Source organism: Streptopelia decaocto (assembly GCF_964273445.1).
Source record: "Streptopelia decaocto genome assembly, chromosome: 23".
Classification (NCBI taxonomy): Eukaryota; Metazoa; Chordata; class Aves; order Columbiformes; family Columbidae; genus Streptopelia; species Streptopelia decaocto.
The window spans coordinates 5,500,644-5,519,537 of NC_138678.1; the positions used below are offsets into that span (position 1 = coordinate 5,500,644).

Sequence of the window (18,894 nt, forward strand, 5' to 3'; positions counted from 1 at the left end):
TGGGCAGCCTGGGCCAGGCTCTGACACCCTCACCCCCAACAAGTTTCTTCTCAAATCTAAGTGGAACCTCTTGTGTTCCAGTTTGCACCCATTGCCCCTTGTCCTGTCACTGGTTGTCACCAGAAGAGCCTGGCTCCATCCTCCTGACACTCCCCCTTTCCATATTGATCCCCAGCAATGAGTCCCCCCTCAGTGTCCTCTTGTCCAGCTCCAGAGCCCCAGCTCCCTCAGCCTTTCCTCACCCGGGAGATGCTCCACTCCCTGCAGCATCTTGGTGGCTGCGCTGGACTCTCTCCAGCAGTTCCCTGTCCTGCTGTCATAGCTAATTGCAACAGGCTCATGGTTCAGTGTTTTTGAGAGATTAATTAGAATAAGAAGTAAATCTGAAATGTGGTGATCATGTCGTTATTGATCTCTCTACCTGTCATTCAAGCAACAATCATTTGGTGGTAGAATTTTCTTCTCTGAGCTGAAAACTCGAAGCCTTAAGTATATCTGATGACTGCTCTGCAATAGATATTTGACTTCAGGACTTAAAACCAAATGTTTCCTTCTTCCCTCCTTCACAGTATCAATCATTTCCACAAGGCCGAAATGGATTTAAAGTTGGAATGAAATTGGAGGGGCTGGATCCTGAACACCCGTCTCGGTTTTGCGTTCTCACGGTGGCTGAGGTAGTTGCTCTTCTTATTTTCGATTCCAAAAGTCCCATGTACATTCAGGATTTTTTTCAGTAAAAGGTAGAAACGTAAGAATAATAACACTTCAATGAATTAATGGTTAGGAGGAGTTCAGGGTGATGCTGAAGGAGTAGTGTTGCATAGTTAAGCCTCTATGCAATTGTAACTCACGATAGTCAACCTATTAATTGCATGCAATGAACAAATATGAAAAAACAGTGCAATTAGGCCCTAAGAATTAGTAAATACAAGCAAGTCAAAGTGCTTTGACACTGCTTCCGTTATGTGGAGTCTGTGTTGATCTGGTACAGACGTAAAAGCCCTTGGGCTGCATTCATACTCCAGATATTGCCACACAGTAATATGTGCCTGAGTGTGGAATAGGAGGCCAGGGGAGTTACACTGACCAGTTTTGTTTTCAGCTGTTGAGGAAGGAGCAGCGTGGAAACCGGGAGACACAAATGAGGAAAAATTTTGAGAAATAAATGAGATCTTATATTTACTTTTGTCTAGAGATCTAAATATTGAGGGAGTGTTGAATTGGTGTTTTACTTTAGCTTTTTCATAACCCTTTATGATAATCACAGCTCCTCTCGTTATAGGTCCAAGGGTACAGACTGCGATTGCACTTTGACGGTTATCCGGAGTGCTACGACTTCTGGGTTAACGCTGATTCCTCAGACATCCATCCTGTCGGCTGGTGTGAAAAAACAGGGCATAAGCTGCTCCCTCCTAAAGGTACAAGAAAAAAATAGAATGGTGTACAAGAAACTGTAAATTCTACTAAGAACTAGTTGTCCTGGCTCTGCATGTTTCATTTTTAGTTGGATTTCATTGTGAAACTATGTGAGAGGCTTCAAGGGAAGCGGTGCAAATAAGACAGCGAATCACCAAAGGACAGAACAGCTTCCTTTTGATATTCCCAAAGATTGACGTTGTTAGTCAGATTAGAAACTTTCTATTGGATGAGCATTTAACGCAAGGAGTCTCTCCGGGGTTCAGAATTTGCTTCTTGCCTGTGTTCAATTTCCTGGAAACATTTCAAGGTTGAGATTAATGATTGGACATTATACTGAAAAAGAGAGCTGTTTTAGCTGAAGTGTATCACCCCTGAAGACTGCAGGAGCGCGGTTATCATGCAAAGTTCATATTCTTCCCAGGTAATTTCCATTTCTGAAAAACCAATCTGAATGTAATGGGGCTGTGTAGAACAATCTTTTTATCTCTCTTGCTAGGTTTCAAGGAAGGAGAATTTAATTGGACTTCCTATTTGAAGAACTGCAAAGCTCAAGCAGCTCCAAAAAGCCTTTTTAAGACCCTCAGCACTGTAAGTGGTGATATTGAGTACAGAATGTTTGAAACGGGTCTGATGCCAAGTGAGTTTTGACCAGAATATTTACGTGTTTTTAATACGCCCGTGCCAGAGGTGCAGCCGTGGTACAATCCCCTGCAAGTCACTCCTGCCGTGATTTATTTTTAAGATGGAAACGAGTACAATTTCTCTTCCTTCTCCCAGTCACCGGCTTTTCAGAGAAATAATTTGTATTTCCCTTTCTCCTTAATACTGGAGGAAAAGATTTACTCTCCCATTTATTAAATATATTGCAACAGTGTTTTGCTGTGTCCCTCCAGTCAAGATATTTGTGTCACTTCTCCTCTAATTTAATGATTTCCAAAATAATTTCTGGTTTCCAGCAGCACACTCATGTGCGCCATGGGATTCATTAGAGGCAATGGATCTTGAGCATTTCTCCTGCACCCACTGTTGGTTTTTTGACTGTTACCCTCAGTTCCTGTACAACACTCGCTCCCGTTTCGTGCCATGCTCTGGTGGATTAGATCTGGAGTTCGGGAGGGTCGGGGCCCAGCTGTGCAGCTCTGCTGCCGAGTCACCTGTGTGCCGTGAAAGCTCTCTCACTTTTCCACCGCTAAGGCCAGACCTGCAATTTTCGGCTCTTTTTTAGAAATAGTAGCAACCATTGCCAGAACCTGTGGAAATCTCGTCTGTAGACCTCTTGCTGTTAACTATAGTGTGGTTTGGGCTGTAGGTTTTGGGGTTACAGCCCCATTTCTTAATGAGTTTATAAGGGTAATTGAAGCAGGGTAATTGCCCTAGACCGTGGCTGATTTCCCTTTCGTGACGTCCTGTTCCCCAGCCTGTCACCCCCTCTGGTTTTCGCCTGGGAATGAAGCTGGAGGCCGTGGACAAGAAGAACCCATCGCTGTTGTGCGTTGCAACCGTCACAGACATGGTGGATAACCGCCTGCTGATTCATTTCGATAACTGGGATGAGAGTTACGACTACTGGTACAGAGACTCTATTTCTAATATATATCTGCAAATAGACTGGGGTTTATTTCACTTTTCCAGTAAGGGTATTATCTAATATTTCAAATGTTGTCACCGAAGTTGGGGTTTAAAATCAGGTTTCAAGGATCTGAATCGTTAATTTGGGTTTTTACAAAGTGCCAGCTGCCCATAGCTTCCCCTGTGTGTGAGTGCTCGTCAGGCCGGACCCCGCGGGGTTACCCGAACCCCGTGAAGCGTGCGAGGCGAGACGTGTTCGAGGAGAGGCAGCCTGGGTCGGGCCAGGGAGTGTTCGTGTCACCCAGCCTACGTAAATGGAGCAGCGTTCTTTGAGTTTGTCTGCGAAAGCAACACAAGGCACGTTCTTATCAAACTGGCAGTGATGTGATCAGTGTTCCGTGTCCTATCCCCCATCTTCTCTTGTTTGTTTTTTTAAGCACAGGAACCTGTTTGGTGGCACGTGGGTCTTTTCTTTCTTTGCCATAAGTACGTCATGCAGAGCTTTGTAACACCGGTGTCGCCATTTGCAGGACTTCAGATCTCGTTCTTTTACCATCGTAGCCCATGAACCTTTGTTGTCATGCCGTGTTTCGTGTGGAATTTGGAAATTCCACAAAGCAAGCAAACAAAGCTTCAAAGTAGACCTGGGCTGAAAGCACTCAGGTTTTTTCCTAGATCTGAACGGCTGCTTTGGTCCCTTCCTCGGAGCAGACGTGACAAAAGGGGCTGTCTCACATTGACCTGCCACCTCCTTCAGGACTCCAGAGAGCTAAACTTGCAATCACATTGGGAGCCAGACAAGCTACCAGTAGATTGCAGCAGAATTAGTGGATAATCTGCAGTTCTTGGCAAAGACCTTAAAATTAATTTCCCGTTCGTAATGGTATTTTAGTTTGGGACAACAGTTTGGTTTTTGTTTCTCGCTTCCTTTGCGTTTGGGGTTGGATGATCCAGGCTGAGCTGTGGTTGGTGTGGTCCGTGGGGGGGGCTTTTTGTTGGTTTTTTTAAAGCACCAGACATTATTCTCTGTATTTCCCTATCATTGTGGCAGCTTGAATGCCTTGAAAACTTGGCGTGAGAAATTCTACCGAGGTAATGCTTGTCTTCTACACCATGATCACACCCACTGAAAGCATCTGCTAACCCAGCAAAGCGTATCAGACAGCATTTGAAATTCTGCTTTTCTTTTTGCTTTAATATCACTGGTGCCAACTTTCCCTCTTTGATTCAGGTGTGAAGCGAGCAGCCCGTATATTCGTCCTGTTGGCTACTGCCAAGAAACTGGAACCCCGCTGACAACACCACCTGGTATGTTGAAAGTGAGACTTATTTCAGTCAAAAAACCTGCAAGCTTTATCTTCCACTTAATTACGTATTTGCAAGTTACAGTTTCCATTCCATACTCCTTACTGACTGAAAACTATTCTTGTTCATACTTTGCGCCGCTCTCTTGTGTTTTGTTTCACGGCTCTTTCAAAAAATGCAGCAGGGTTTGGTAATTTGTAATTGAATTTGATTTCAGAAGGGAAAGAACTGTAAAGTATTTGCAACATTTCCTTTAAGGTGAGCTGGAATAAAGAGGAGTCAGTATCCTAGTTTCATAGATAAGATGGAATTTCTGGAAATGAAAGAGTAACTGAAGCCGCATCTCTGCTGCACTGGAATTCAGTAAATGAAGAGAATGTTGGCAAATGAAAAGGGACAAGAGCCTACAGGAAAATCAGTGTTGTTTTCGGGCCTTGGAAGTGCTCATTCACCTTAAAAGTAACAACAATTAAAAAACCATGTCTGCTGTTTGGAGATTGGCAGCCCGGGAGCAAGAATTTCTGTAACTGCTGCGTAGCAGGTGTAGCAGAGTGGGCGGCACTGCGAGATCCCTCAGCACCGCAGGAATCGGCCTCTGTGCCTTTGCTGCAGATGCAGAAGGGCTTGTAAGTGCTTATTCTTCATCACCACCACATCTGATCCCGCTCCTGGAACGTGCACCGAGGCTGTGGGGGTCGCGTCGTCTCACCTGCGCCCCCGGCAGAATCTGCACTCAGTTCCGATTTCTCTGCTGAGAGATTTACGTGCAGCAGTTTGCAGACTGTCCTACGCAGTGAGTCGTTGCACCCTCCTGCCAGAAGGAAATGGTACTGAGGACGAAAAATACTGAAGTAGGAAGGGGAAAAAATAGAGGAGTTTCTTAAATGTAGCTACCAGAGACATCCTGTTGTTGTTAGAGTAGCGCGCCCATGTAGGTGTCTGAGGTGATGGTAACGGCGCTGGAGCCTTTTATCTCCAGTTTGCTGGTTTTACTCAGCAATGGGTGAGTAGGTAGCAAGAAAAGAGAAGTTTCTGCAGTCTCGGAGACACACACAGAATAGTTAATAAAATAGGAAGTTAATTTAATGATGCCATCGCATGTCACAGAATACTCTGACTAGCTCTTAATTGGCAGCTTTCTCTAGAGAATAAGAATTGGTGAAGCTGGACAGGAGGGAGCCCCTCCGGTGTTTCAGGTCGGGGTGGAGGCCCTGGGTAGAAGGCAGGGAAACCTGTGGTGCTGCCAGTGGTGGGTGTGAATAAACAGACCACCTTCCAGCGCTAAATTAGCGTAACAGCGATGTATTACATAGCTGCCTTTCTGTTGTTTGTAAAAATAAGTGTGGGGTTTTCTTACTTAAGTGTTAATTCTCTGGGTTTTTTTCAGGATACAAGGATTCCAAAGCCTTCTCTTGGGAGAAATACTTGGAAGAAACTAATTCCCAGGCAGCCCCAGCAAGAGCATTCAAACTGGTTGGTGAATCTCTTTGATTGTCCTTGATCAGGAGGGTGGGGAGCTGCTGTTATCTGCTCTTTCTTGCTAGGTGCTTTATTTGATGGTGGTTCACCACGTTTGTGCCAAGAGGGTGAAACTGGGTTTTTACTTTGAGCCTTGGTTTAAGATCATCTCTCCCTGCTGCTCAAACAAAACACACAGCAGACTACAAGACTGGACTAAGATCATCCTGCAGACTAAATCCCAAGATGGTTCTCTCAAGCTTGCGAGCATGCGCTCTTGTTTCTTGCATTGGAGTTCAGTGCGTTTATCTGGAAGCTCACCATGAGCAGAAACAGAACAAAAGTCTTTAAAATAACTTCATAAAAAAACCCTCCTACTTCAAAGCTGATTTTTTCATAGCAGCTCCTTCCACACTGCTGACTTACCTTGTAAAGGTTGCAATATGTTTAAAAGCTTTTCTGTGCCATTGTGACACTTGTCTTGATTCCTGTCGGTGAAGTTAGTGCCGCAGGTTGGTACCTGCCGCCCTCCCGCACGTTCTGTTGGTGAGCTGCCTGGGACTGGGGAGGAACAGCAACCAGGGAGGCAAAAATGCAGCCAGACCAGTTTGATAATTGCTAGATTTCAGCAGGTGTGCAGTTGAGTTGCTGCAGGTTGCGAGGTGAGTGTCAGCTGGTTCTGCCTCTTTGAGAACCGTAAGGCCACAGCTGCAGTTACCTCCGGCACAGCTGGACTCGAAAACATCCCTTGGATTAAGGTTTTCCAGGGTTGGGAAGGCAACGTCTTCGATCCTGCAGCACAAGTGGAGCAGGAAAGGGAGTGAAACTGGTCACTAGGACACATTTGTTTCCCCAGCGTAGGCTCGGCCTTTTTCTGAGCTGTGCTCATAACATCCCACAGTGAGGAAGCGTGAGGAAGATTGTGAGGGAAGAGTGATTATAATCACATTTTCATTAACCTGATCTTGTTCAAAGACACAATTTATCATTTCTTGCTAAAATCCTGACCTTTGCATGCAGAAGTGAAGCAGGATGTGTTCTGAATGAGCATCCAGTGCTGCATAACCCCCAGCTGAGGAGGTCAGAGGAGGAATTTGCAGACAGTCATTTAAAGATAAATGGCAAAATTGGTAAACGCCGCCTGTTACTTAGAGGTTTACATCTGTGGGTGCTGCAAAGAGCCCTCGTCAGGCCGAAGAACATGGTGGGGTTTTACAGAGCGGTTTGAGAGGTTAGAGGCTGCGGGTGGGACACTCGGCCGCTGGAGCTGCTCCCAGGACAAACAGACGGCTTAATCCTCTAGGAAGGTCTGATCCGACCCCCTAGGCAGTCTGCCGTGCGGGATCGGGGGCCAGAGCTGCGGAGGCACTGGAGTGCTTGCTGGAAGCTTCAGCGCGTTTTATTCCGAGCCGGTGCCGGGCTCTGAACACCCAGACTCCTTAGCATTCTGCTCGCAATCCTCTTTTACAGCGTCCTGCCCACGGCTTCCAAGTTAATATGAAGTTAGAGGCGGTGGACAGAAGAAATCCCATCTTGATAAGAGTGGCAACAATAGTTGACAAAGACGACCATCGCATTAAGGTATGACCTTGCTTCAAAGTGCAGGGCCCTTGTGCTGAGGAATATAGTGATTGGCAGTACAGAAAATATACCCATTTAGTATAAGGAGCAGCGAACAGGCCCCTTGCAGATGATCTAGCCTGCAGGCCTGCCCGACTGGAATGATTTCTGTTGTTTTGTCCTGTTGAAATCTGATGGAATTGCCTGGTATTGCTGGTTACTGTTTAACTGTAACTATTTTGAAATAGCATTTGGCAGTGTTATTTTCCATCTTTTAGTGATTTCTGTGTGATGGCAGCATTCATGTTCTGGAAGCTCCCTAACGTTTTTTTTCCTAGGATGGTGGTGTGGGCAGGAATGGAGTTCACTCTCCATCAGCCGTTTGATTCTCGGTTTCATCGCTGTGATTACAAGCGAAAGTCAAGTTCTGCCAATATATCGTAGTGCGATACTCAGTTCATACATTGGGAATTTTGTTGCATGGATAACCCTTTAAACCACAGTGACCCTTGGTCTCTGTTAACCTGATGTGTATCTGCGCTATTACTAGTTCCTTCATCCAGCAGAAAATTCTAGCTTGTTCAGTACAAAACTTACGGAACTCTTTGGCTTTTATGGTGTTTTGGGATCCTCAGAAAACAAAACCATTAAATAAGCAATTCTGTTTGCATAGGTTTAGTCTGTGCTTGCTTGCAGCCCTGGGATTTGACGGTGTCACCAGAATCTGGGTGTTCTGTAAAACAGATACAGGGGTCAGGAAAACAAACAGTTACACTGAGCACAAAGGACAATTGTGCTTGACTGAAAGCTTGGCTGAATGAGCCCCAAGCTGAGAAGGTGAAACAAAGGGGGAAGTTAAAATAAAAGCTGAGTCATCTCCTTAGCTGTATCTCACCCAGACTCTGTGCTTCTTTTAGATTCATTTTGATGGTTGGGATCATAATTACGATTTCTGGGTCGATGCAGACAGCCCCGATGTTCATCCAGTAGGCTGGTGTGCAAAAACTGGACACGCTTTGCAAGTCCCTCTAGGTAAAGTAGCTGACATCATATTGTCACGTTGAATAATTTTCTGAAGTGCAGTCTGCTCTTCAGATGCAGGGATTTGACGAATCTGTTCCATTTCCTTATTGCCAGGTGCTGTCGATCGAGTGGGGACAGTGGGACAAGCGTGTCCTACTCCAGGCTGCCACGGTATCGGTCACGTCAGGGGACCACGATACGGAACACATTATACGTATGTATATGAGATCTTAGACGGGTTCTGTCTGACTGCTGTCTGTAATAATAACACAGCAACAAGCACCTGCACTGAAATGATCTCAGGGTGTTTATTCTGGATAGTTATAACTGCAATTGCAGCTCCCTCTTGTGTCTAAATGTGTTGTTTCATCGTAAATTCTGTTTATACCAGTATAATCATTGCAACTGCAGAGCAATCCAACATAGATTAATTCACTCCAATTTCCACATTTCAGCTAAATGGAAGATATTTTTTTGGTAAACTAATATACACAAGCAGCATTCAGGGAGCCAGTTAAAAAGGGAGAGAGCAGGGGTAGGTTATTAAAGTATAAGAGTGAGGAGATTTAGCTGATGTTTTGTGCTCTGCCTTTTGATGTGAAATGTGCTCTTGGAAAATGAAGGTTTTCCTTGATTAAACTACTTTAAAGAGCAAGAAAACCATTTTGGATGGGAGGTCTGGAGATCTTGTAGCATATAATGTGGTAAAGAGCTTTGAATTTTTCAGAGTGAAAGCTGCAGGACTCTCATTTCATGAAATATTGTTCAGACAAGCGGGTTACAGAGGAAAAGCGCTTGTTCTCTGAGGTGACTCTGCCAGGTAGTCCCCTGGTTTTCCACAACTCAAACTGAGGAACAGCATCGCCCAGAGTGGTTTTGTCCTCACTGTTTCTGGATTTGTTGATGGATACGTCTGCTTGGGGCTGGTACACCTGTATGACTTAAAAACGTGCATTGTCATCTCTTTGGTTTTGCTTTGACCCAGGTTAGTTGGCTGCCCGTACTCTGACGTGAATCTCAGCAGAGAGAGCTCGCTGCAGGACCGTCTGAGCGGGGAGAGGCCTTCCCCCGGCAGCCTGCAGAGAGCCAGGAGGCCGGAGCCTCCTGCCCCGCTCCTGCCGGGAGCGGGCGCGTCTTCCCAGGAGGACTCTCCCCAGTCCGGGTGAGCTGAGCCCTGTTCTTGGGGAGCAAACAGCGTTTCTAGGGCTGGAAACCACAGGAACTGGCGGAGAAGCAGCAGAGCGTTGAGTTCACCTGTCTGAAATATTGACCCGCGCCCCAGACACCGTTAACACAGAGCACTGCACTTTTGTACCCTCATGTGCCTTAATGGGTTTCTTGATTCCTTAATCCTCCCGCTCTGGTCACAGTCCAACAAAGGAAATTGCATTCTGTCTTCATAAATTTTTTTCTTGCTGTTTCAATTTAAGATATATTATTTTCCTTTGTTTCCTGTCCTAAAACTGTCAGGCAAGGTTATTTTGCACTATTAAACTGTAGCTGCAGCCCAGCCCGGAGTCGGCTGCGCTACCCTGGCAGGTGTAACGGCTCCATGTGGATCACTTGGCCAATAAGTTGAGCCCTTCAGGTATTTTCTGTTCTTTTGTGCATTAGTTGTCGGACTGCAAGAGGCAGTTAAATTGTGTCGGGACAGACCTGGACATGACAGCTTTTATTATTGTCACCTCTAGTCTGTACAAATCCAGTGTCACTAGGATGAGCTCCAGCAACACTTTTGGTCTGTGTTGTATATGAAGGCTTATACATTTTAAAGTTCATTTGTTTTGCTTAGATTTATAACATTTCCAAGATATATTTGGCCAGCAAAAAGGAATATTTCTCTCCCCTCCCCAGCATCCATGGCCAAAGTTTGCCTCGTCCCGTCCCAGAATTGCGCTGGGGTCTCAATTTGTTATCTCAGCACCAGAACTGATTGCATTTCAAGTGCACTGTTACCATAAAGCTCTCTCAGGAGCTTTGGAGTTCCTTGAGAATAAATACTCTAAAATTATAATATATTTCTGTTCTTCTAAGTATTTCATTTCCTGATGGCGAGAGGTCTGAATTCAGTGTGCAAGTCTGGTAACAGCCGGCTGCTTGTCCTCCCTTGGGCAGCTGTGTAGCTCAGTTCATGCATCCAGCTCAGCCATGGAGACTTTTAAATGTTATCCCGATGTATCAAAGATTCAGAAATCTTGCATTTCCCCATAACGCATGCTTCAGTGGGCTTCTTGTAGCTGGTGGGATCAGAGCCTCTGTTCACAGGGGCCAGTTTATTTCACATAATCTCTCTCAATCCGCACTGAAGAGAGAAAAAGCGCTTTACACGGTGCCAGCGGTGGTGGAGAGGAAAGCTGCTGCCACTAGATGGTGGTTGTTACTCTCCGTTGCAAGGAGCTTTGCTCTCCTGCAGGAGACGGGCACAGAGGGTGTCAGCTTAGCGACTGTCATTTATGTGTCTTTCCAGAAAATCCTCACAAGACAGTGAGAAGTCGTGTCCAAGCAGCGTTCACAGTCTGTCGGAGCAGTCGGAAAACAATCAGGAGAGAGACTGGGGAGAAGAGGATTCCTCTGCAGACATCAAAGCCAAACCCAAAACGTAAATAAGATTTTTGTGATGGATTTTCATGCATTAACAGCTGCGTTTCTCGATGCCGCTGCTATATCTGAAATACAGATGTGAATTATAGCATAGAACAGCCCAGTTTGATCAGAGATTTGCAGCATAGGGTTTTAGAATGACATGGTGAATCTCCTCCCTTCCTCCCATTATTTTAGGCACTCTCTTTCCTATAGTAAACTCAAATCTGAGTTCTAGCCATGAATTTAATAGCACAGACCTTAGTTTAGAGTGAGAGGTCAGGGAAAATTCTTTGGTTCCTGCAAGTCCTGTTAACCTCTGTATAGAGGAAAGTTACCTCAATTTGTGTATCTTCTGAAATGTTTTGCCATTCATGCTTTCAGGCTTGCCTGCTCACATGCCTACATAAAGTTCCAGCTGGTGAAACAGGAAAGCAATGGGAAAGGTTAGTTAAATTTTGTTTATTTTTCTGTGTGTGCGTGTATGTGCAATATACCACAGTCACGTTTAAAACTTCACAGCCTTCTTGTCATTGAACTCGCAGTCAAGAGAAAGCACGTGCTGGAGGTGACGTTAATGGTACTCACTCTTTTTTTAAAATGAGGAAGATGGGTGAAATTACTTAGGAGTGAAATGCTTAATACTTCGTAGAGCGGCTCCTTGTATTTATGAACTGAGAAGACAAGCTTGCGCCATGTCTGGTACCGCTGGATACTCTTCTGAAGGGGCAAGGCATTGTCATTCCCGAGCAGCCGGTGGCGGTTCTGCTGGCAGCCTGGCAGAGCTGTCCAGGGACACTTGCTCCAAACATGGCGCAAGGTCCGAGTTCCACCAGCTCCTTTCTTCAGACCCCACTGAGTCTTCAGCAACATAATCGCAATCACTTTGGGGTGGTGACTTTTATACGGTTCTCCTAAGGATGAAAAGGAAGAGCAATGCCCTTTTGTTTTTTCTGGTACATGACAGGTTAAGTTTGAAGAGAAGCTTTCTGATATCACTTTGGCAGACCATATGCTTAACTTTCAGATTTACTATAAAAAGCCATTTCAGAGAACTGAGCTGACCAGGCTTTTAGGAGGATTTAACATAGTAATAAGTCTCCAATCCAAAATAGCTAAGCAGGCACAAACTGGGACAGGTGCCTGGCTCTTTTTTAATACCCGTTTTCAGGCAGTGCTGACTCGTGCAGCGGGAGCGGGGGCTCCGCCAGCGCCGTGCGGCTGGCCGGGAAGGCTGCCCGCCCTCCCTTCGCGTGCACCTCACACGGAACGGTGGAATCGGTGCAGAGAAACTACACAATAATCCACTGGCCTGTAATTTCGCAATTACCCAGCGCTTTCATCCCATCGCTGTTTAAACTATTAGAACCCTGCTTCCTTCTCAAAGGGAAAGTAATTCGTTTAGGCTGTGGTTTGGATGCTTACCCCTGAGAATTTAATGAAGAATAGGAGAGAGATTGTGATAGACGCGGTGCCCGCTGCAGGGACGTGGCAGCGTGTGAGACCTGGGACCTCCTGGGACAGAGCTGGGGGTGGCAGATGAGGGGCAGGTGACGTGTTACCAGGAGCATCAGCTCCTAAACTGAGCAGTTCTTAGGCTTTATTTTTTAAAATCCTCCCTCTTTTGGTCTCAGAATTAGAGACCTGTATGTGATGCCGTCCCACATCTGGAGCTGAGGTGAGGTGTCACAGCTGGGGACAGGGGAGTGACCTTGGCTAGATACGGCGTTACCTCCAGCGCTGCTTTCACTGGGACTGGTGAGCAGCAGGCAAGCCGTGGAAACTTGTCTTTTCTTTAGAAAACCGTTTTCCTTTGAGCTTTACTCATAGTGGCGGGCGTACCCTGCAGATCTTTACACACCATCCTAACAACCTTTGTGCCGATGCCGGGCAAACCCAGTGGCCGTACGGCGCTGGGCAGGCCGAACCTTTCGGAAGGCAGGAACAAAATGGGAGTTTTTTAATATGGTTGTCAGGGGATGGTGCCCAGCAGCCTGCGCACCCTGCGCACAGCCTGGCAGGGCGAGGGACGAGGGAACAGCACCTGTTACCCGCTGTATACCAGAGAACGTTTCCCATCTTGCTTCCATCCTCTGCTTTGCTTCCTGTTGTATAACCAGGCACGTCCCTGTAGGACCATGACTCTGCACTACTCCAGTGATCTCATTAGGGAGGGGTGATTTCTTCCTCTTTTTTTTGCCTTGATTTCTAAAGCTTCCGTCACTTGGCACACGAGGAGGGAGTTATGTCTGGAGGTAACGTGCAGCGCTCCCGGCCCGGGGGTCTGTGGGGCGCACGGACGGCTCTTCGCAGGCTGGCTCCAGCTGTGAGCTGGAGCGCTGCCATTAGTTCCCAGCCGAAGATGCTGTTACCAGAACTCCTCCACCTTGTCAATAAAATGCTGCAAACATCTTCTCTGTTAGCAGCATGACATCATTTTCCAGGGAAGAAGCTAACGATAAAGCCTCCAGCCTGGCAATCTTATCTTTTTATTCCCCCTCTCAGGAGGGTGGGAAGAACGCCCCGAGCGCTCGGCATGCCACGCAGTAGCCGTGCTCGCCCTGCCTTGCATTTCCCTCCAGAGTGTGACCCTTCCTCCTGCTTTGCTGCAATTGCTCCCACTTGAAGCCTGGTTCTGACTTGTCTCGTTTCGTTTCCAGACGCGGATTTGGATCTGCAGCAGGCCCTCCACCAGTCCATCTTCATGCCTTCCCTGGCCTCTAACCCGACCCACCGGCTCCATCTCTGCTGGGAGCAGCACTGCAAGCTGCTGCCGGAGGTCTCGGGGCTCACGGCCAAACACGTGGCCAAATGGAGCGTGGAAGAGGTGAGTTACCTGTTCCCTGCTCCGCTTTCCCGGGCTGTGGGAACGACGAGCCCTCCTCCTCTGGAGTGCTAATTGGAGGATATTTTTCCTTTCCTAGGCAATGCTTTTCCGTTTGCTTTGCACATGCAATAGCTGACTTAGCTAGAAGTTATACCCAAGTCCCTTTGTGAGGGAGGGGAAGGATCCCTGTTAACCCTCTGGTGTCCATGGCTCATTTCCCTGAACAAGATTCCCTCCCTTCTTTTGTTTATTTAGCCCTTGATCTTTTAGTCCTCAGGCCTGGAACACTCTGCCAGCAGACTGCATTTTCCTCCCATCTCCCTCCCTCTCCTGTGACCTTGCTGCTGATTCACGTTTACGTTGCAGACAATTCGAGCCGCGCTGTGCAGACCCTCACTCTGCCGTGTCTGCCCCGATTCCCCCAGCACAGCTGCCCCGCCTGGCCTGGTTCCTGACAGAAGCGGCTGGGGATGCGTCTGCAGCCCCAGCTCTGGAAATGTCTCCTGTAATTAGGTGGTGTGTGAAAAAGCCACTGCCTTTTGTGTGCTGAGTAGTTGGTTTTTGCCTCGATGCCTTGGGCATAAATAATATTTGTATCTCTACTTGGGAAGCGGTGACGATTTGGATCCTGGCACTTAATTGCAAGCCATTTAATTCAGGAGAAATGTGCTGTAATGTTGTGCTTGCAGGGAGGCAGGAAAAAGGTGCTGTTCTTCATGGCCTATAGAGGAGCTTCAGAGACTTTTAGAAAGTGCATTTTCCCTAAGCGCCTCTTACATCAGATAAATCCAGTCTTGCTTTTGCTGTTGGTGCTGCGGGCCGCTCGGAGACTGGCGGGATTGCAGTGTCACAGGAGATGGGAACCACAGCACTTGCGAAAGGGACAGAGCAATTAGTGTGGCTGGTTTAAAACTTGGTCCTTTTTTGTTGTGGTTTTGTGGGTTTTTTGTGATGAAGATGAGTTTGGATTAAATTCATAGCAAGGAGGAAAAAAATCTCTAAAAGCTTTGCTGTTAGTGTCCTCTGGAGAAAGCTTCCAGTCATTTTTCCAAAAGGTCTCTTAGAAAATCAGTTAAGGCAGAACCAGTTAATCCTCTGACGTGAAAAATCACCATCTCTTTCTTTTGGATAAAACATGGTTCATGGAAGAAGAGAGTTGGGATACAAGCCAAATAAAATTTGTCCTTTGCAGTTGACCTTTAAGGCAACCGCCGGGTAAATTTAGCTGGGATATGAGTTTGCTAGCGGCTGAGCGTGGGCAGGGCCGCGGTGCAGGGCACGCGGGCAGGGCGGCTCGGAGCCCGGAGCGCGCTCGGCAGCCCGTGAGGCCCCGGTGCCAGCACCAGTGTGAGCGGTGCATTAAAGGGACGAGTCGCAGCACCGCAGTGCACTGGCTAAAGTCATTACAGGGTTTTGGCTTGAATTTCAGTAAAGTGGATCTGGTTTTGCAAATTATGCTCATCACAGATTCCCAAAGGAATCAATTTGGTCTCCGTTTGAGCACTCGCAGGTTCAGCGTGTGCAGTGAACGTAGCCGCAGGTCTGGAAGATGAAAGCAGCAGGACTGTCTGTGCTTTAGTGAGTCCAAAGTGGATTTGATCTGTCGGCATTTGGGCTCCTAACGTCTTCCTACAGGGCAAACATTTGCCTTTGGGTTGTGCTTTGAACTCTGCTGCACAAAGGAAGCCACTCTGCTGCTGTGAGACAGAGCAGCGGGGTGTAAAATTCTCCTTTGCTTTCAGACTGAGGAACTGTTTTTATTTTATAAAACCCACATTAAGGAAAAAAAAATGTTGCTTCAATTCTCCATTGGCTGAGAAGAGCTGAAGTGGCGGAGCAGCAGTGGTATTTAGAGGGCCTCAAGCGAAGAAACTCTGCTAACACTGAGCCGTCAACAAGAGTAGTTATTAATACTTTATTTTAGCTTTGTTGTTTATCAAAAGCTTCCCGTCCTGTTTTCAGGGCACAGCTAGTGAGGGATATGGAATCGCAGAACGTTGGTTTTCTGTAGCCGCGGCGCTTTGTCGGCGCGCAGCGGCACGGCCCGTCCCCTCGGCTGCCGTGGCCCCGTCACCGCGCGGCGAAGCGCAGGGCCGGGCTCGCGCCCCGCTCTCCTGCCTTCTCCTCTTCCCTCTCTTGTCTCCATTTCTGGAAAACCCGGGACTCCTGTTTGTTCTAAAGGCCGCTCCTGTGGTGCAGAGTGCTCCCCATGTCCTCCAGGCGAGGTCTGGGACAGATCACAGGCCTGTCACTCGCTGCGGGTGACAATAGCCAGCAGCAGTCGCGCAGGGCAGGACGCAGGAGCCAGGCAGCCCGGATCGTTCCACCCGCCCCCAGCACCACAGACTCTAAAGGGCACCTATCTGCTTGCCCCCAGGGCTCCACGTGTCTCTTAAATTCTGGAAGGTACCAGACCCTGCAGAAGGATTTGCTTTTGTGTTCTAATTATGGGGGCACAGGATTCAAGAGGAAAGTAATATTTTGTTATTTGTTTATGAGTTCGCTCTTGTACAGAAGAAAATTTGGAGTCACTGCCTGATGGAGACATGGATTTTAGGGGTTCCCTTTAAAACGGAGCTGTCTCCACCAGCAGAAGATAAGGGCAAAACACGCTCTGCTTTCAGATTGCATAACAGAAACAACGGAGTCGGAGCTGTTCACCACAAATCGCCTCTGCCGGGGCAGAGGCAGCCGGGGCGCGCGCTGGCCGCTCCGGCACCGCGGGAGGAGCCAACGTCGGCCCAGTGGCGGGATCAGCTGGAGACGCAGTGACAGGGTTAGGAGCGAGTCTGACAATCCTGAGTTAAAGGGAAGCTCGTGTTGGACAGTGACCCCTCCTAACTGTTTGTCTGTGTTCATGGAGAAATGTCACATCTGTAATAACTCAAATGAATATGCCCCGTGAAACAGAGCTGTTCCTGCGAGGGAGGATCCAATTAGCGTGAGATGTTTGATCTGATTATGCCTCGATATACAAATCTCCTATGAAGCAGTGAAGCTGCAGCTGGAGAAGACAATAAGTATTAAGTCATCCTGCGCTGCGTTCAGGGCCGTGCATTGCACTGCTTCGTGTTATATAACGTAACCCAAGGGCTGCTTGCATGTCTCTGGGGAGATTATTCTAAATGGTAACAGATTTCCTGCTTAGAAAGGTTTTCCCTAATGTGAAATGTAAAATTAACTTTTACTCCTTTAATCCTGTTGGTTTCATCGATCCTGTGCCACCCACCAGGGATTAAATAAACCCAAAACTCCTTTTCTTCGCGGCTCTCCTGCTTTCTGTACGTTGGTAAACCAGCAGTGCTCATTCCGTTGATTTATCTTGTCTCTCGAAGGCATGTCATCATGGGAAACTGTCTAAATCCTTATTTTATTTTCCAGAAATACTGTGGAGAAAGTGAAGTTGTGCATGGGTTTAAAATAGCATTGCCATATATGGCTTTTAATCTGTAAAAATATTGTTGATATTTTATAAAGATCCTTTTGAGCAATGGAGGAACTGGACTGTTACAGAAAGATAAGTGCTCCAAAGGCAAGACAGAAAGTATCACAGGTAGCCAGAATATGCTTTGCAGGGGTTGCAGCAACGGCCCAATAATGTTTTTTATATATACCCTTCATTAACAAGAGAGCTCTAAGTATCGAAGTTTTAAAAATTCTTGCTTATAGAACTCATATACAGAACTACAACGTTTTTGCTCGATGACACCCCATTTTAATTGTGCGTGTTTCTCTTGTCCCAAACGTGGCTGCAGGTGGTGAGCTTTATCCAGCGCTTACCGGGCTGCAAGGAACAAGCGTCTGTTTTCAGGGAAGAGGTAAGGCGAGGGGTTCGGACCCCGTTCCTCTGGAGCTCCAGAGAACACACACAGGCTCAGGCTTGTCATTAAAGTGCCAGTGACATTTGGGAGGCAGCTTCAGCATCGAGCACAGCTAATTACATTCTGCTGCTTTAAATTTCCCCTGCAGCTCCGATCACTGAGCTTATGCTTAACATCCTGTCTTGGACTATTGTGTAGAGGGTTTGGCATCGCTATAAGGATGTCCTGATGGCGTGGGGCGATGAGATCTCATCTGCTCGCTCTAACGAGCGCGTGCCTCTCTTGGAGAGGCTGGCAGGCGCAGGTTTCCCAGGAACCGCTGCTCAGGGTGAGAGCAGGAGGGGAACGTTCCTGCAGCAAGCGGCGGTTGGAAAATCGGAGTGTCTGCTGCGCGCGGTGTGTCCTGTCATCGCCACGGCTGCTGGGAACCTGGGGTTAGCACGCTGCTTCTCGCACCATCGGCACGTTGGCTTTGTTGGGTGCTTTGGCTTCCAGGCGCATCGCAGGTGTGGCTGGGAGACGCTGTATGAGCCCCTGATGAATCTGCACAGACGTGCCTCCCCTTCTGTCAGCCCACTCTGCGGCTGGAGGGCCGGGGCCGTGCCTGCGCTGCGCGCGGCGGTGACGGCGAAGGGCAGGTTTGTGGCACATGACGCTCCCGGAGCCGGCTGCCTCCAGGTGAATCAGGCTGTAGTGCGTTCTGTGGGAGTTCTGTATCTGTATTTTATTTTCCCTTACTTTAAAAAACATGCACACACAATAAAAAGCAAAAGAAATGGAGGCTCCCAAAAAGCACTGTTATCAGTGTGACAGTGTAGGGGGCTGCTGTTTCATTAATATAGTGGGAATAATGACATTTATTCAAATGAAACAATCAGTGTAGCTGATAGTAAAAGGTGTGTTCTGATTTCTAGTGAAGATGGTCAGTAAAATGTAAGTAGCAAATCTTCTAACGAATCCAGCCCTTCACAATGTGTTTTATTTCTTCTAGCCATAATTTAAACAGGTCCTGAACACGGTGACAGCTTTCTGGTTCAGAGAGCAGATAACCGCGTTCTATTTTAATACCTTCTGCAGCCTCAAAGTACGATTCCCTCTGCCAAATGAGAGGGGCTTGGGCTACTTTTCAGATTTATGCTCAAACCAAATTGTCAGTCTGAAATTAAAACCCTTTGAGCAGTTTGGCTTTGGCCAGAATTCAGGTGTGAGCGACAGGGCCGCGGAACTGCGCCCGCGTTGCCCGTTGGCCGTAATCAGGCCTCTGCTCCAGCAGAAATGAGTCCCTTGCAGGCTCTTCTTGGCCGGGAGAGGGGTGAGTTACGTTGGGAGCGA

At 47.4% G+C, this 18,894-nt stretch overlaps 1 protein-coding gene across 9 annotated transcripts in view; it reads left to right on the forward strand.

Annotated features, from left to right (window-relative positions):
• The window catches only part of LOC309449352 (lethal(3)malignant brain tumor-like protein 3), a 35,618-nt gene that overhangs the window by 11,751 nt on the left and 4,973 nt on the right, over positions 1-18,894 (forward strand). For 7 of the 9 annotated variants that reach the window (XR_014185937.1, XR_014185938.1, XR_014185939.1 and 4 more), the window contains 14 exons: positions 570-674; positions 1,283-1,418; positions 1,916-2,007; positions 2,837-2,988; positions 4,220-4,296; positions 5,681-5,766; positions 7,222-7,332; positions 8,229-8,343; positions 8,449-8,548; positions 9,320-9,496; positions 10,802-10,933; positions 11,299-11,360; positions 13,575-13,741; positions 17,497-17,559. Coding sequence is in view for 4 of the 9 variants with exons in the window: in XM_082071417.1 (XP_081927543.1) it covers positions 570-674; positions 1,283-1,418; positions 1,916-2,007; positions 2,837-2,988; positions 4,220-4,296; positions 5,681-5,766; positions 7,222-7,332; positions 8,229-8,343; positions 8,449-8,548; positions 9,320-9,496; positions 10,802-10,933; positions 11,299-11,360; positions 13,575-13,741; positions 17,497-17,559 (1,575 nt within the window). In the remaining 5 variants the exon portion in view is untranslated. Of the gene's footprint in view, positions 1-569; positions 675-1,282; positions 1,419-1,915; positions 2,008-2,836; positions 2,989-4,219; positions 4,297-5,680; positions 5,767-7,221; positions 7,333-8,228; positions 8,344-8,448; positions 8,549-9,319; positions 9,497-10,801; positions 10,934-11,298; positions 11,361-13,574; positions 13,742-16,365; positions 17,023-17,496; positions 17,560-18,894 lie in introns of all 9 variants that reach the window. The other 2 variants (XR_014185941.1, XM_082071418.1) reach the window with 2 other exon arrangements.